Source organism: Vulpes lagopus, chromosome 13, assembly GCF_018345385.1.
Source record: "Vulpes lagopus strain Blue_001 chromosome 13, ASM1834538v1, whole genome shotgun sequence".
Classification (NCBI taxonomy): domain Eukaryota; kingdom Metazoa; phylum Chordata; class Mammalia; order Carnivora; family Canidae; genus Vulpes; species Vulpes lagopus.
In genome coordinates, this window is record NC_054836.1 from 35,906,871 (window position 1) to 35,921,495 (window position 14,625).

At 37.4% G+C, this 14,625-nt stretch overlaps 1 protein-coding gene across 1 annotated transcript in view; it reads right to left on the reverse strand.

Annotated features, from left to right (window-relative positions):
• The window catches only part of RAPGEF5 (Rap guanine nucleotide exchange factor 5), a 230,116-nt gene that overhangs the window by 143,190 nt on the left and 72,301 nt on the right, over positions 1–14,625 (reverse strand). The window contains exon 7 of the mRNA XM_041727416.1: positions 1,171–1,219. Coding sequence (XP_041583350.1) covers positions 1,171–1,219 — 49 coding nt within the window. The remainder of the gene's footprint in view (positions 1–1,170; positions 1,220–14,625) is intronic.

Sequence of the window (14,625 nt, forward strand, 5' to 3'; positions counted from 1 at the left end):
AAAAAAAAATCCTATCATCTATGGCACTGCCATTCCAACTCACACTGACTGTAAATTTTGTCTCCTTTTGATTACAGGTATGAAGAGGGGCTCTAGCACAATTTATTTCTAGGCCCTCTGCCCCCAAAACCTTGTGTTGATGTCCTTTCTCCATCCTGGCCTCCATCAAGCAAACAGTCAACTAATCCTGGCACTGAGGAGCCCCATTCATGCTACTCTGTTCGCTACCCCGGGGGTCTCAATCGCTGTTCTTTGCATCCTCCTCTCCACCTTCATGGCATGCAGTCTCTCTATCCTCTACATCAGCTAAATCAACAAAGAAAAGAGATTACATATGATAAGCTAATTCACACTAAGGCATGTTGGATTCAAAAAGTAACTGAGGCAAAAGCAAATTCTTAGAGTTTCGAACTGGAAAAAAAGTTGTAAAACGCTGGATTGTCAAAACATTTCTGTTCCATTAGTTTCTTCGATTTTTGTCATCTCTGTGATTTTATCATAGTCTTTCTGCCTGAAAAGTCTTATTCCAGTTTACCCTGATTCAAGTAGCATCTCCTTTTTGCTTGTCATTCTATTTAGCATTTACCTCCTCTCTCTGAAGAGCAAACGATGTCTCCTTCTCAGACTCCTCCTAAGTGTTTTTCTACCTCACTGAGTCTCCATTTCATCTTGAATTTCACCAGAGTATGGCTTTCTCTTCAAAATGTATTTGAAAGCTCCCTTTTCCTTACCACATATCGCTTTCAGATTGTGTTCTACAGGTATCAGGGATCAGATCCATGCAATTAAACCTATAGAAAATGCTTGCTTTTAAATGTCATTACACAATTATTTTTAGAAGACACTACTTTGAGATGAAAAATACCTTTAAACAAAGACCACCTTTATGTTATTTTCCTCTGTCATTATTATTGGTAAATGAGATGTGGTTTGCTTCCTTGGGTTGTGTACTTACACTTTTTTCAAATATATTTTTAATTTTTAATTTCATTTTTTCCTGGAAATATAAAATAAATTAAAGCAAAGCAGTGAAATTTTAAAGAAACGTATATAATAGCCTGTGCTATTTCAATGGCAGAAGAGATCATTTTAAAAACAAACAGTGATACTTCTCTGCATTCTGCATCAAAACTTCCTGAAATACACCTAGCCCCAGGTAAGACTACTCACCAGACTTCCTTGCTTTCAAAGCAATAACAGCTGCTAGTTCTCTCTGCACCTAGTAAGATATTAGAGGGAGGGGGGAAATAAAATTAGAATAAGAAAAATGTAGCTATCAAAAGCAGTACTTTGTGTTCAGGTATGCACTGAAATTAAGAGTTACTGGAATGAAAGTTAAGTTTACTGTCACTTTTTGGGGTCTTGTTAATTTTTAGTATCAGGGGAAAAACTTCTGCATACGAATTTTAGGCCAAAAATCTGTAAGAATCATATTGATCTACTTTCAAAAGAAATTGGACAGTTGCCAGAATATATACACTGTAAATCATTGGTATTTTTGCTATGATGATGGAAAGAGCCTTAAAACTGTAATTATAAAACATTTAAAAATAATTCAAATAATCAATTATTAAAACATGCATGGTACTTTGGCAAAGATATTAAATACTATTTATCCCCTCAAAGATTCTAGCTTATATAGAAATTCTAGAAAAATTAAATAGGTGATCCTGGTGTAATTGGATCTCTACTCAAACACAATCAATGCTCACTTGAAGTCTGAGAGGCTTATGGCAACCATTTTGGAAAATAAGCCACATAAAAGCAAGTGTCATTGACTCACAGGGTAGGTGAAATGAGAATAGACAAGATGACCTTTAAAATCCTAAGTGCCTCCAGCTCCACTTATTTGCACATTTTGCTTGCTCATTCTCTTTTCACCTGCCCCCACATCTTTGAGTGCTTAAATCCTTTCCTAAAAGCATTCTCAAAGAGGAACATAAAACAGAGACAAAAAAAAAAAAAAAATAACCAGTCACTTTCAAAGATAAGATGAAAAAAAAAAAAAGATACCATGAAGATAATCTTTCGGAAATCTATGTTTAGCAACAATAAAAATTCCATAATGAACAAGCTCATTCCGCTCTAGGGACATAGTCTTTTAAACTTGGAAGTGTGGGTGTGTTCAGGTGTTTGGAAGTACTGGTGAGTTTGGAATGATTCTGCAGCTTATTACACTAATGATATCTTAAAGGGAGAACCTGCAAGTTCAAGGTTACATAAGACTTGCTACTGAAGTTAATCTAACTTATATTCATTTACTTGAAGGCAAAAATAGATATATATGCTAGACTCTGGGACTCCATTGTGGACTTCTTCCACAATGGCCAGGCAGCATCACCCCGAGGACAGTAGCACCCCCACCGCCAGTTTACTGCCATGTTTTCCCCACCTGGCTAGTATGTGTGCCATGACAATGGGTATACTCTTCATTTAGCCCATTCTTTGATACCTTCAGACTCTCTGGAAAATTATACAATAATGAGAAGGCCATCAGACTCTCTCCAACTCTGGGAGTCTCAGCTCTGAAAATAGTCATGGTAGGAAAATTTGCTGTTGAAGAACTTAGGGTGAAGAAGAGGGCCATAGGAAAGAGAAGTGATACATGACTACAGGAAAACTTTCACAAATACTTGTATGGGTAGTCAAATAAGAACAGCTACACATTAAAACATCATCTATTGCATACTTTATATATCTGTAATTGTTTGTAAGGTTTACTACACTACCACCCTTTCTATTCAGGATTTTCCTCCCTCACAGTGTCACAAATACTGGGGGTTGAGGGCAAAGATGCCAACTATAAACATCCACTGAGATCTTGTCATGGCTTCCTGATTTTATGACCTCCTAGGAAAGACCCCACCGTGGCTCAGGGACACGAAGAACACACAGATGGGAAAAGATGCCAGAGACAGATCTCTTACTTTACTTAGGGAGGATCAAAAACAGTCTTCCCAACCCTCCTCTCAGTTTTCCATACCTGAATTCTCTTTAGCAGCTCCTCAGTTTTTCTTTCTCTAATTAGAAATGAGTCTCCAAATAACAAAGCTCAGAAAAAGAAAGTATTAGATTCCCAACTTTGTCTAATACCTCATCTTTTCAAAGATTTGGTGGGGGAAGAAAGGGAGGAATGGGTTGCATGAGGAAAGGACACAGATTTGGGAGCAACTGGACAGAGGGGAGAGAGGGTAGTGAGAGAGACAAGAACTTCACAGGTGAAGGTAGAAGGAAACTAAGCTTTAAAAAAACAAAAGTTTTAAAATAAATGAGATTGCTCTACAGAACTACATGAAATCCCCTGAATGTCTGCAGTCAGGGAAGATTTAAGAGTGTTTTAAGCAGAGTGGGGTATGGAACGGCTTCCATGTTTTTGCCCCAGGATGGAGGCTTTTGACAAAAAAAAAAAAAACAAAAAAAAAAAACAAAAACCCAAAGGTTGGTATTCTTCCTATAAAACACAAAGCTCCAATTAAGCAAAAACACGAAATAGCTATGATCCTATTACATGTTCCTATAGCATCTCCACAGAAACTTTTTTTTTTTTTGGTAAGCACACTGGCAAGTATTTAATCATTTTCAAATGAATGACTAATTCCTATCTTCTGGACGGAAGCTCCACTGAGGCAAAGACTTGTTCATCTTTTTATGGTATTATCCAGAGCAATAATCAACAATCATTCATTGAACCACAGGAGGTGAATGCATAAGCAACCTTAGGAAAAACATGGAAAGGACCTAGGGGAGAGAAAAATGCACAGAGAAGGCACTCCCTACTAATAAGCTACTCCCAGCAGGAATCTTCAGAAGAGAATATTAGAAGGATTCAAGGCCTCCTTTGCAAATAATTATTCATTTTTATGTTGACAAGTAAAACTTTGAGCAACTGCAGAAACAGAAACTAGAATATTTTTTAAGCACTAATAAGAACTAGAGGTCTCATGTTCCAGCACCAGTCAAGTCTTCAGATGGCTGGGATCCTGGCTCACATTCCAACAACTTCCTGAGACACTCCAAGCAAAAGCCATCCAGTCTAAGATGCTCCTGAATTCCTGACATTCAGGAACTGTTTGAGATAATAAATGTATAGGGATGCCTGTGTGGGTCAGCGGTTGGGTGCCTGCCTTTGGGTCAGGTCATGATCCCGGAGTTCCAGGATCGAGTCCTGCATCAGTCTCCCGTCGAGGAGCCTGCTTCTCCCTCTGCCTATGTCTCTGCCTCTCTTTCTCAGTCTGGTCTCTCATAAATAAATAAATAAATAAATAAATAAATAAATAAATAAATAAATAAATAAATAAATAAATAAATAAATAAATAAATGTTTTTTAAAAAGAGATAATAAATGTGTAGTTTTAAACCACCAGATTTTAAGATGGTTTGTTATACCAAGGAGTCTTTTATAAGAAAATGATTATTTTTCTACTTTACTTGTGGTTTTGGTTCATCTTAGTTTCTCTCACTGTGACTGAAATGAATCCTCTTCTTTGATCAGGCTCAAGATATGTACACATGCAGAGCCAAGAGCCACATTTCTGATACTGGCCATTGTTTTTATTTCATGTGGGTGCCAAGGTACTGCCTAGGTAAGTACACATTCTTACCTTGGCCTTCCCAAAACAACCATTCCCCACTATGATCTGAAACCCTAGGGGTTAGATGTAGTTCAGAATTCAAACTTTTATACATTTCAGAAAGGTGTCCTATCTGTGTCACACTCTCGGGGAGGTCTGGGGTGGCAACTTGTTATCAGAAATCAGACACATGAATGTATTTTTTGCAGTGAAATGTGTAATTATTCATACCAAAGGAGACAACAGAACACTAGAAAAACACTAGCCTCAGGATTTTCTTTTTTTCTTTTCTTTTTATTTTTTAAAGATTTCATTCATTTATTCATGAGAGACACAGAGTAAGAGAGAGGCAGAGACACAGGCAGAGAGAGAAGCAGGCTCCATGCAGGGAGCCTGATGTGGGACTCAATCCTGGGTTTCTGGGATCACAATCAGAGCCAAAGGCAGACACTTTACCACTGAGCCACCCAGGCATCCCTCAGGATTTTCCACTATATATGTTCAGTGTAGGTTAGATTTCCTCACCGAGTAAGTAATGAGAAACTTGTTTTTCAGAGCTTTTGTATTTCAGAAGTGAATAATAGATGGTAAACCTCTACAAATTGTACACTAAAAGCTTCTCTCCCTCGTTTTTCCCCCTCATGTCTTCTCTTGTCAAATAGCTATGGAGTCATTGCTTTACTGGGAAATGCTCTCTTTAACTAGCTTGGATTTTCATCAATCTATCTCGGCAGTTCCCAAACCTGACTGCACATTAGAATCACTTGGGAAGCTTTAAAAAACTCCTGACACAGAGTCCCAACTAAGTCAGACTCTCTGGGGGAGAGTCCAGGCAACAGTACTTGCTGCTGCTGTCATTCCAAAGGTCCCTAAGTGGCTCTAGACTGTACCGAGGGTTGACAATCCCGGCTCTATTCAATAAAGTATCTTAGTTTTCCCAAGACTCAACCTTTTAATCTGATCATCACTTCAACTGGCAATCCATCTTTTACTTTTTATGTTGCTCTCCCCTAATTTAATTCATTTGTAAGGGAACATGGCCTTCCCCGTATTTTAGGTACAGAGTTATGCTATAATCCAATAGAATGACAAGATTCAGTTACTTCATCAGCAGTTTCACAAACTACTCAAGTACAAGGAAAACTGCAAGGACGCTTTTTAAGAAGCCGAAACTTTAATTGAAAACATAGTTTACTCAATATACAAGAGCACTAAATAATTAAAAACACATCTTCCTGCTTAGGGTATATTTGCCCTAGTGAGTATCTCCATAGATAGGGTAATTAAGGGACAAAGAAGACATGTGTCAAAGCTTCTCCCCTCCCCCTGTTATCCATCAGAAACATATAGCAATAGTTTAAACTTATTCAATAATCATCAGGGCCATTCACAAAATAGCCCTGAAATTTAACAAGATTAAGAGCTGGTCTTCTAGCATTTGTCTTCTCTTCTCTTTGGCACTTTAATTAATGCCTTCAGCCCCCAATCCAAATGCTCACAAAATTGTCTTGCATCAATGCCAAGATTCAAAAGGCAACAGAAAGTGTCAAATGCAAACTCTGAGTGCCAGGGAGAGGTTAACTTAGAAGATATGGAGGAAGAGATCCTTGAAAAAGCTGGATAGAATAAAGGTCATTTTGGGAAGACAGATTAATTGTGGCAAAGGTCTTAGCTAACCCAAGTGTTGTCCTTACAAATTAACTTTGACTACATCACCAATTCAATGATTTCCTAAAGATTTTTAGTAAATCTATTAATTTCAGAAACACTTAAATTTTGATACTATGATACAAATGTTTTAAAAACATAGAACCTATTTTCTCAATTTCCTAAATTAAATGTATGAAGAAACAATCCAATTCTCTCCCCTGTTCTATTCCCAAATATACTCACTTTTAAACCACTATAAGATCTTAAGCTAGTAAGGATTTTAAGAATGCCAAAAAGAAAAAAATAAATATGCTTCTTAAAGTAATCAACATGTTTTTAGATAAGACACAAACTGAGCAGTGATGGTGGCTAGACCTTTGTCCTATAAAGGAACACCCATGAACTAAGCTACAATTTTCTTTCTTCCTTTCTCAGAGGCCTGTTTTCCTATTTCCAAATTCATTATTTTGTTCCAAAGAACTAATATTACCACAAACCTGACATACAGATAATTTTGCGATTACCTGTTACTAGAAAACAATAATTAGAAACCAATAATTAGAAAATTAGGAAAGTTATTTATACATCTGTCTAGACACTACTGCTCTCCACCTAACAGTTTATTTAACAAATAGTTGTTTTCTCAGTAATTGCTGTCACCACATCGAAGATGTATTTGTTAAGCACACTGGGATGATAAAATATGCTTACTCATCTATTTCAAGGCTATTAGGGATATTTTAAAAACCTTTTATGTAGAATATTCTGTTGAATATACAGATATGTCTATTAATTTTTTAAAAAGTAATTCTTCCATTTTATTTTTAGATTGTATTTATTTATTCATGAGAGAGAGAGAAAGAGAGAGAGACAGGCAGAGGGAAAAGCAGTCTCCGTGCAGGAAGCCTGATGTGGGACCGGATCCCGGGTCTCTAAGATCACACCCTGGGCTGAAGGCGGCACTAAACCGCTGGGCCACTGGGGCTGCCCTATTAATTTTATTATAACATAGACAACAGCTGACCATTCAAAGACCAATATATATGTAGAAGTGGCCTGAAAGCAATAAGATGCTTTGGAATGAAGTCCTCTGCTTAGGTTGTTGAGTCTGTTATTTAAGTCTGCTACATGGACATACTTCTACTTTGACAGAGGTTCACATTAAAAAAATCTGGTAATTTTTAGGTGATCACAAGCATGGTGTGAATTAACAGTGGAAATGAGATTACTTAGAATAAGCAACAATGTTTTTAGGGATATTACTAAAAATGGGGCACCTGGGTGGCCCAGTCAGTTAAGTGTCTGCCTTCTGCCCAGGTCATGTTACCAGGGTCCTGGGATCAAGCCCCCTATTGGGCTCCCTGCTCAGTGGGAAGCCTGCTTCTCCCTCTGCCTCTGCTTCTCCCCCTGCTTGTGTGTGCTCTCTCTCAAATAAATTAATTAAAAATCTTTAAACAAAACAAAACAAAAAAAGGAGTATTACTAGAAGATAGCATTCAAGCCACCAAAAACAAAAACAAAGCAAAACAAAACAAAAAAAAACAAACAGAATTGAGAAAGATCAACATCTGAATTGTATTCAGATCTATTTAGGTTCATGAGGAGTAGAAAATATTCACAGGAGGAAGCTAGGGGACAGCCACCTCCCTGTAGCTAAATGTGCTGGATGCAGCACTCTTTATTTACCTGGTCCTCTCTGTAAGATTTAACACTGTTATCTATTCTCAATCACTAGGATTTCCTGACACCACATACTCCAGGCTTTTCTCTTTCCTCTCTGGCTGCATTTTTCTTTTCCCAAGGCCTTCTTCTCTTTCTGTTTATTCTCCATAGGTAATTTCATTTACTCACGGTGCTTCAATTTAATATGTATCTCTAGGGCCCTAGAGGCCCATATCTGTTTACCTCCTGGACCTAAATGTCCCATAAGTAGCTCAAACTCAACATTTCCAAATGTGAAGTCACTTTCCTACCACTTTTCCGTACCCCATATAATTGCTCCATGTCCCACATACCAAGTCAGTGAACCATGCACGCAGGGCTTCAAGCCAAAAAGTGAGGTGTCCCTGACTTAGCTCAGTCCACCACCTTTTCCCATTCAAACTACTATCTCTATCTCTTTTCAAACCACATTATTCTTTACAGAAAAGACTAATACTCTTACAGTACAAATTTTATATTGCATCTGTTGCTAAAAAATACTCTTCAAATACTTCCCCATGAGACCATGACCGAGTCCAATGTCTAACATTGCATATGTAGTATTCTTCTGATCTGGTATTTAGTATTACTTTAGTTCCATTCCTCCTCTCAAAATCTATGTTCAAAAAACAAAACAAAACAGAACTCTTGTAACTCTCTGGAAGGGCCATGTTCATTCCTTAACTGAGCCTTTCTACACGTTCTTCTGTCTGGAATGCCTCTCCAAATCCCCAGTTTGTGTGACTGTCACTTACTTGTCCCTTAGGTCCCACCTTAGTTACTGTCCTCTCCTTAGTGCTACCCACCTCCCCTAATGGAGTCACATCCTCCCTGCATATAAACCCCAGTAACATTTACCTCAATTATAAGGCTATCATAGGCTAGTGAAATCTCCCCTTTAGTTGGGGGTCCCCAATAGTTTATTATAAGTTCCCTAAAATAACTCCCTTTACTCATCATTCTGACCCTGGTTCTTGGTACCATTCACAGTATGTACGTTTGTGATCAAGCACAGAAGTGAAGTATCTGTAGCTGCTGCAAAGAGAATACTTAGGGGAACATGATTGTGAGCTTCAGATATTTGAAAGGTTGAAGGTAAAATTCAGATCAATGGACTGAAGTTACAAAAAAGGAATGTTTTAGCTCCAAGAGCTTTCAAATAATCAGAGCTATCCAACGTGGAAATGGTCTACCTGTGAGGTTCAGAAGAGGATACTTTATAGGGGAAGATCAGAAGCACTCAGACTAAAGGACTGTTCTAAAGATTTGTTTTATGATGCTTCCTTTCCAAATAATCCACTACCAAAAGAGAACAAACATGAGCCCCCTGGAGGTAGTGCTATCTATCTGTCAGCTTACATTTGAAAAGTTTGTGATGTCACAGCTGTCTAACCCTCCCAACAGAGATAAAGGTGGTACAAATCTTAACAAACAGATGAAAACTAACTGTTGGGGGCCTTTTCTTAGAAATGTTATAAATTTCATGACACAAAGCACAGGAGAAGCTACAGAGGTACTGGTTGAAAGAAATCTGAAAAGAACAAGGTAACAACACTAACATCTTTTCCAAAGAGCAGGTGTAACTGCTTCTTCAGTCTTCAAACCTGCTCTTACTGCTTCTGATCAGTGATTTCCCCAAAGCCCTAACTGCTGTTCAGTGTGAATTTCTTGACAAAAATATCATATATATGAAATGTATTTTAAGTAAACAAATGCTGGACATTCTGATTTTAGTTATAATAATTAAATAAAACATTATGTTGCTTCGTTTAAATTTTTAGTTTTTATGTCTCATTATTTTTTCCACTTTCTGGTAAGCCCAGAGTATTTTCAACCTATACCACATTTAAATAATTCTTCAATAGATTTATAGTTTAACAAAGTTACCTTTAAGGACATAACATAATTTACAAACTCATTTTCTTATTCCTTATTACATGTTCATCTTTACATAATAAAATGCCTTTTCTCAATCATTGCGCTTTTTGGAGGTAAGGTTCTCAACTGCAGCAACAGTGTAACTGTAACACTAGTCAGGCCCCAGAAATTCTAAGGGGCTCCTGTCTGCATGGATGTTACATTAGAAACATCTGTATTCAGATAAATTCAGATAAACTAAAACCCTTTCCAATCAGAAAGTCTATAAAAATTGCTAATATGAGAGTGTTCCCTGGAAAACAGATTCAGAGCTTAAGATCCAAAACCTAAACCAGGAAAAGGAAATCTCCATTTATTTTAATGTCAACTGTGGAAGAAGTTCTAGGATTCCAGTTTGTGGGATGGAATCACAGCCCTCTACCTCAGAAGACTGTTTATAGAATTAAACTAGTTAGCACCTAGAGCATCTGGAACACCGCCTGACACTCTATCATCATCATATTATTATAACTAATATAGTTGAGCTTAACAAATGTAAGTAAGGATTCAGTCCTTAATTACTATAATACTTCATATGTTTAAGCCCCTTCTTCCCACCTGAATTATACTCTTTGACAACCAGTGTCACCATCGCCTATTACATTCTACCTACCTAGCCCCTGCCCCATTGCGACTCGCATAAAAGGGACTGATACGTTTCATTGAAAAGTTGTGAATGGTGTTTAAAGTGCTTGTATTTTCAGAATTTGCTTTAAGAATACACTTTAAAATTTCCACAGAATTCTGAAGATTTTATAAATGTATGAAGGTGAGAATTTAGTTTTAGAAATTCACTTTCAAACTTCAGAGGCATCAGCTTTTGATGCATGAGAGATTAATCGCTATTTGATAAATCAAGGGACTATGGGTATGTATTCAACAAGGAATGTGTATTTATTTTTATTTCTGCCAATGCAAACTACCATCTGTTTGTTGGCTTAAAATGACATCCCTTTATCATCTCACATTTCCATAGGTCAAGAGTCTGGGTATAGTATGGGTTAACGGGATTCTCTGGTTAGAGACTCACAAAGCCAAAAATCAAGGGATGGGCACAGTTGTATTCCTTACTGGAGGCTCTGGGAAAGAATATGCTTCCAGGTTCATTCAGGTTGTTGGCCAAATCTAGTTTTTGCATCTGTAAAACTGAGGTGCCTGTCTCCTTGCTGGAACCTGGCAGCCTGCTCTGAGCTCCTGAGACCTTTATCTGGTCTTTATATATGGGATCCTACTTCTCACATCCAGCAATGCCACACTGAATCCTTTTCATGCTTAAAATTCCTTCTTACCCTCTCTTTTGCCATTTCTCTTTGACTCCTCCCAGACCGACTTCTTTGTTTTTAAGGGCTTATGTGATTAGACAGGGTCCTCATAGACAGTCCAGGTCTACAGCCTTAATTATAACTGCAAAATATCTTTTGCTATGTAATGTAATATTTGCAGGTGCCAAGTAGTGTATTTATCTTTGGAGAACCATTCTCTCTACCAAAGAACAGTAACATAGATCCTCAGAGCCTTCCAAAAAATTATCCCTGAACACTTTTTAGGGCCTTGTCATAACTTGCCAGTAGAGCCTGGTTCTGGAACATGATTCCCCTGTTATAAAATCAGAGCATACATCTGAGTTCACACAATGGAACCAGAAGACCTTAGGAATCAGTCTAAATGAATTTCTCAATTGCTAAACTATGCAGCCATGTTTACCAGTATTTAATGATTCCTAACAAGTTACAAATTAAAATACTACTTAACATAACTTCATAGGTCCCATTTCATTAAAGTGTTTAAATAAGAACAGAATTCTATAATCAAATCCCATACCAAACTCGTTGAGACCTATTTAGTAACTATGAAGTATTTTTTTTAAATATTTTATTTATTTATTCATGAGAATACACAGAGAGGAGAGAGAGAGGCAGAGACACAGGCAGAGGGAGAAGTAGGTTCCATGTAGGGAGCCTGCAGTGGGACTCGATCGGGGGTCTCCAGGATCACGCCCTGAGCTGTAGGCGGCGCTAAACCGCTGAGCCACCGGGGCTGCCCATTAAGTGAAGATAATGTAGAAAATTGCTTTTTGAAACCTAAACTGTTATTTTAAATTACTGTGGACTCCTGGGATGCCTGGGTGGCTCAGCGGTTGGGCACCTGCCTTCAGCTTAGGTCATGATCCTGGGATCTGGGATCGAGTCCCACATCGGTCTCCCTGTGAGAAGCCTGCTTCTCTCTCTGCCTATGTCTGTGCCTCTCTCTCTCTCTCTCTCTCTGTGTGTGTGTGTGTGTGTGTGTGTCTCATGAATAAATAAATAAATCTTTAAAAAAATTACTGTGGACTCAATATTTTTTGTTTTGTTTTGTTTTGTTTTTTAAGACTTATTTATTTATTTTAGACAGAGAATGGGATTGGGCAGAGGAAGAGGAGGTGAGAGAACCTCAAGTAGACTCCTAGCTAAGTGTGGAGCCCTACTCAGGGCTCCATCTCACAACCTTGAGATCATGACCTGAGCCAGAAATCAAGAGTCTAATGCTCAACTGACTGAGCCACACAGATACCTCAATACCTCCTGTCTTAAATGCTCCACCTAATGTGAGTAATACATCTTGCTTTGGGAGAATGAAATATGACAGTCCACAAAAAGCATTAGCAGAATGCTTGCACAATGTCAGTATTCAATAAGTATTAGCCAGTCTTAGCCTTTTACCTATTTTTCACTTGGTCTTCTTAAATCAACAGGCTAATAAATGGCATCTGCAAGCAAGTTTCTTCAATAATTTCCCCACAAAGAATTTCATCCTTGTGTTGTTTGTAATTGCAAAAGATTGCTATTACAATGCCCAGAGCAGGAGATAATGAAAAATCCATGGAACATGGTACTTTAGAGCCACAAAAATGCCACAGGAGGAGTTTTTCAGCACTGAAAACATACTTGCTGAAAGTACAGACCACAAGATAAAAGGGTCCTTTTTTTTTTTTTTTTTTGTAAAAAAGTATACATACAAGAAAAATAACCTAGGAAGCAATAAACACTTAAGTTAATAATAAGTTACTAATGAATGGTTCCATTATGGAAATTTTTTTCTATTCTGGAATTTTTTTAAATTGCAAAGTCTTTATGTTCAAACCAAACAATCCAAGTGTCAGATAAATAAAAGAGAACTGCAAACATAACCCACAGTAATGACAACTCACTACCATCATTACCATCATTTTGACATTTACAAATATAGCAGTGGAATGCACATTATTTCTACCCAATACTCACATAAGATTCCATTATATAGTTAAGTACTACAACAATATAAAATAATAGGAACTAAGTTAAAATCTACCTTATTCCATCATCACCAAAAACTCAAGTAATTTTCAGTCTTTTACATGCCTCCTGGTCCTTCTGCACATATGGACAAATTGTATAAAGCTATAACATTATCCTAAGGATGTGAAATTACATTTCATCTAAGCAGCTATAAGAAGTTCTATTTTTAAAAATGCACAAAGCAGCAGCTCAATATGAAATGTCATGGATCAATTTTTTCAAATTCTTTCAACTGCCCTCATATAAGACTTCATGGTAACATTTTACAAACACATGACTGTCAATATATAAACTGATAGCTGAATGGTGTATTTCTATTTCTTGTCAATTAAAAATGCCTATGTTTTCTATGCATATTGCATATCAAAATGATTATCCTCACCTTGGAAAGAAATAACCAAATCCCATAATACATATAAATACATACATGTACACACATACAAACACACACTTCTACTCCTATTCAAAAGGGATTTGTTGAGACCTGTTTTATTCTTGAATGGGTTCTATACACTCACACCTTTCTGAAGAAATGCTTTTAAATAAATGTTCCCTCTCTGGCATCATTTCAATAGGCAAAACAGCATGTATTATGTTGCTCACTGAAACCAAATTCTCAGGGCTAGAGTTAAATGAGATTACCATATAATCTAAGTATGTGAAGGTGGTTTCTTTGGACATAGAGGTAACTTAGTAATTAATGTTAAAAAAAATTGTGTGTATAATGCCTGGTTGGCTCAGTTGGTTAAGTGTCTGCCTTTGGCTCAGGTCATGATCCCGGGGTCCTGGGATTGAGTCACGTCTGGCTCTTTGCTTAGTGGGGAGTCTGCTTTTCCCTCTGCCCCTCCCCTGCTCATTCATTTTTTTTCTCTCTCTCTCAAATAAATAAGTAAATAAATAAACCTTTAAAAAAAGTTGTGTGTGTGTATTCATGTGGCATTTAGGGATCTATTCCCAGGATGAAGAAAATTTTGATGTGTAATAGGTATAAAACATATAAGCACTTTTTGTTGACAAAGGACAGAAATCTACCATTTCAGCTGTCTGTTCAAGTATTGATAATGACGAGTTGGTGAAGTGCCACTGTGAGATCCTACCTGAGGAAAACTGCAGGAGCTTTAACCAGCTGTCCGTGTGGTCACAGAGACCTACAATCCATAGCCCTTTGGATACTCTAACTGATGAAGGTAGATCTAAAGAATAATGAGGAAAGGTACTGGCAAGTCCCATGGCTCCTTGTAAATAACAAGAACAATGAATACTGTGCCTGAAATGTGCTACAATTCCTCTGATGCCTTTCTGATGATCTTCGAAACCAGGTCTGTCTTCTCTAGCCTCCCTTGACACTGTCTCAAAATTCAATCTATTGGCCTTTCCCCCAAATCACACAGTAGCTCTTAAGCCACCAGGAAAATTGGAGCCAAGGTAAGTATTCCAAGTAAGAATTTTATGTTCCTACAGATAAGAAATAT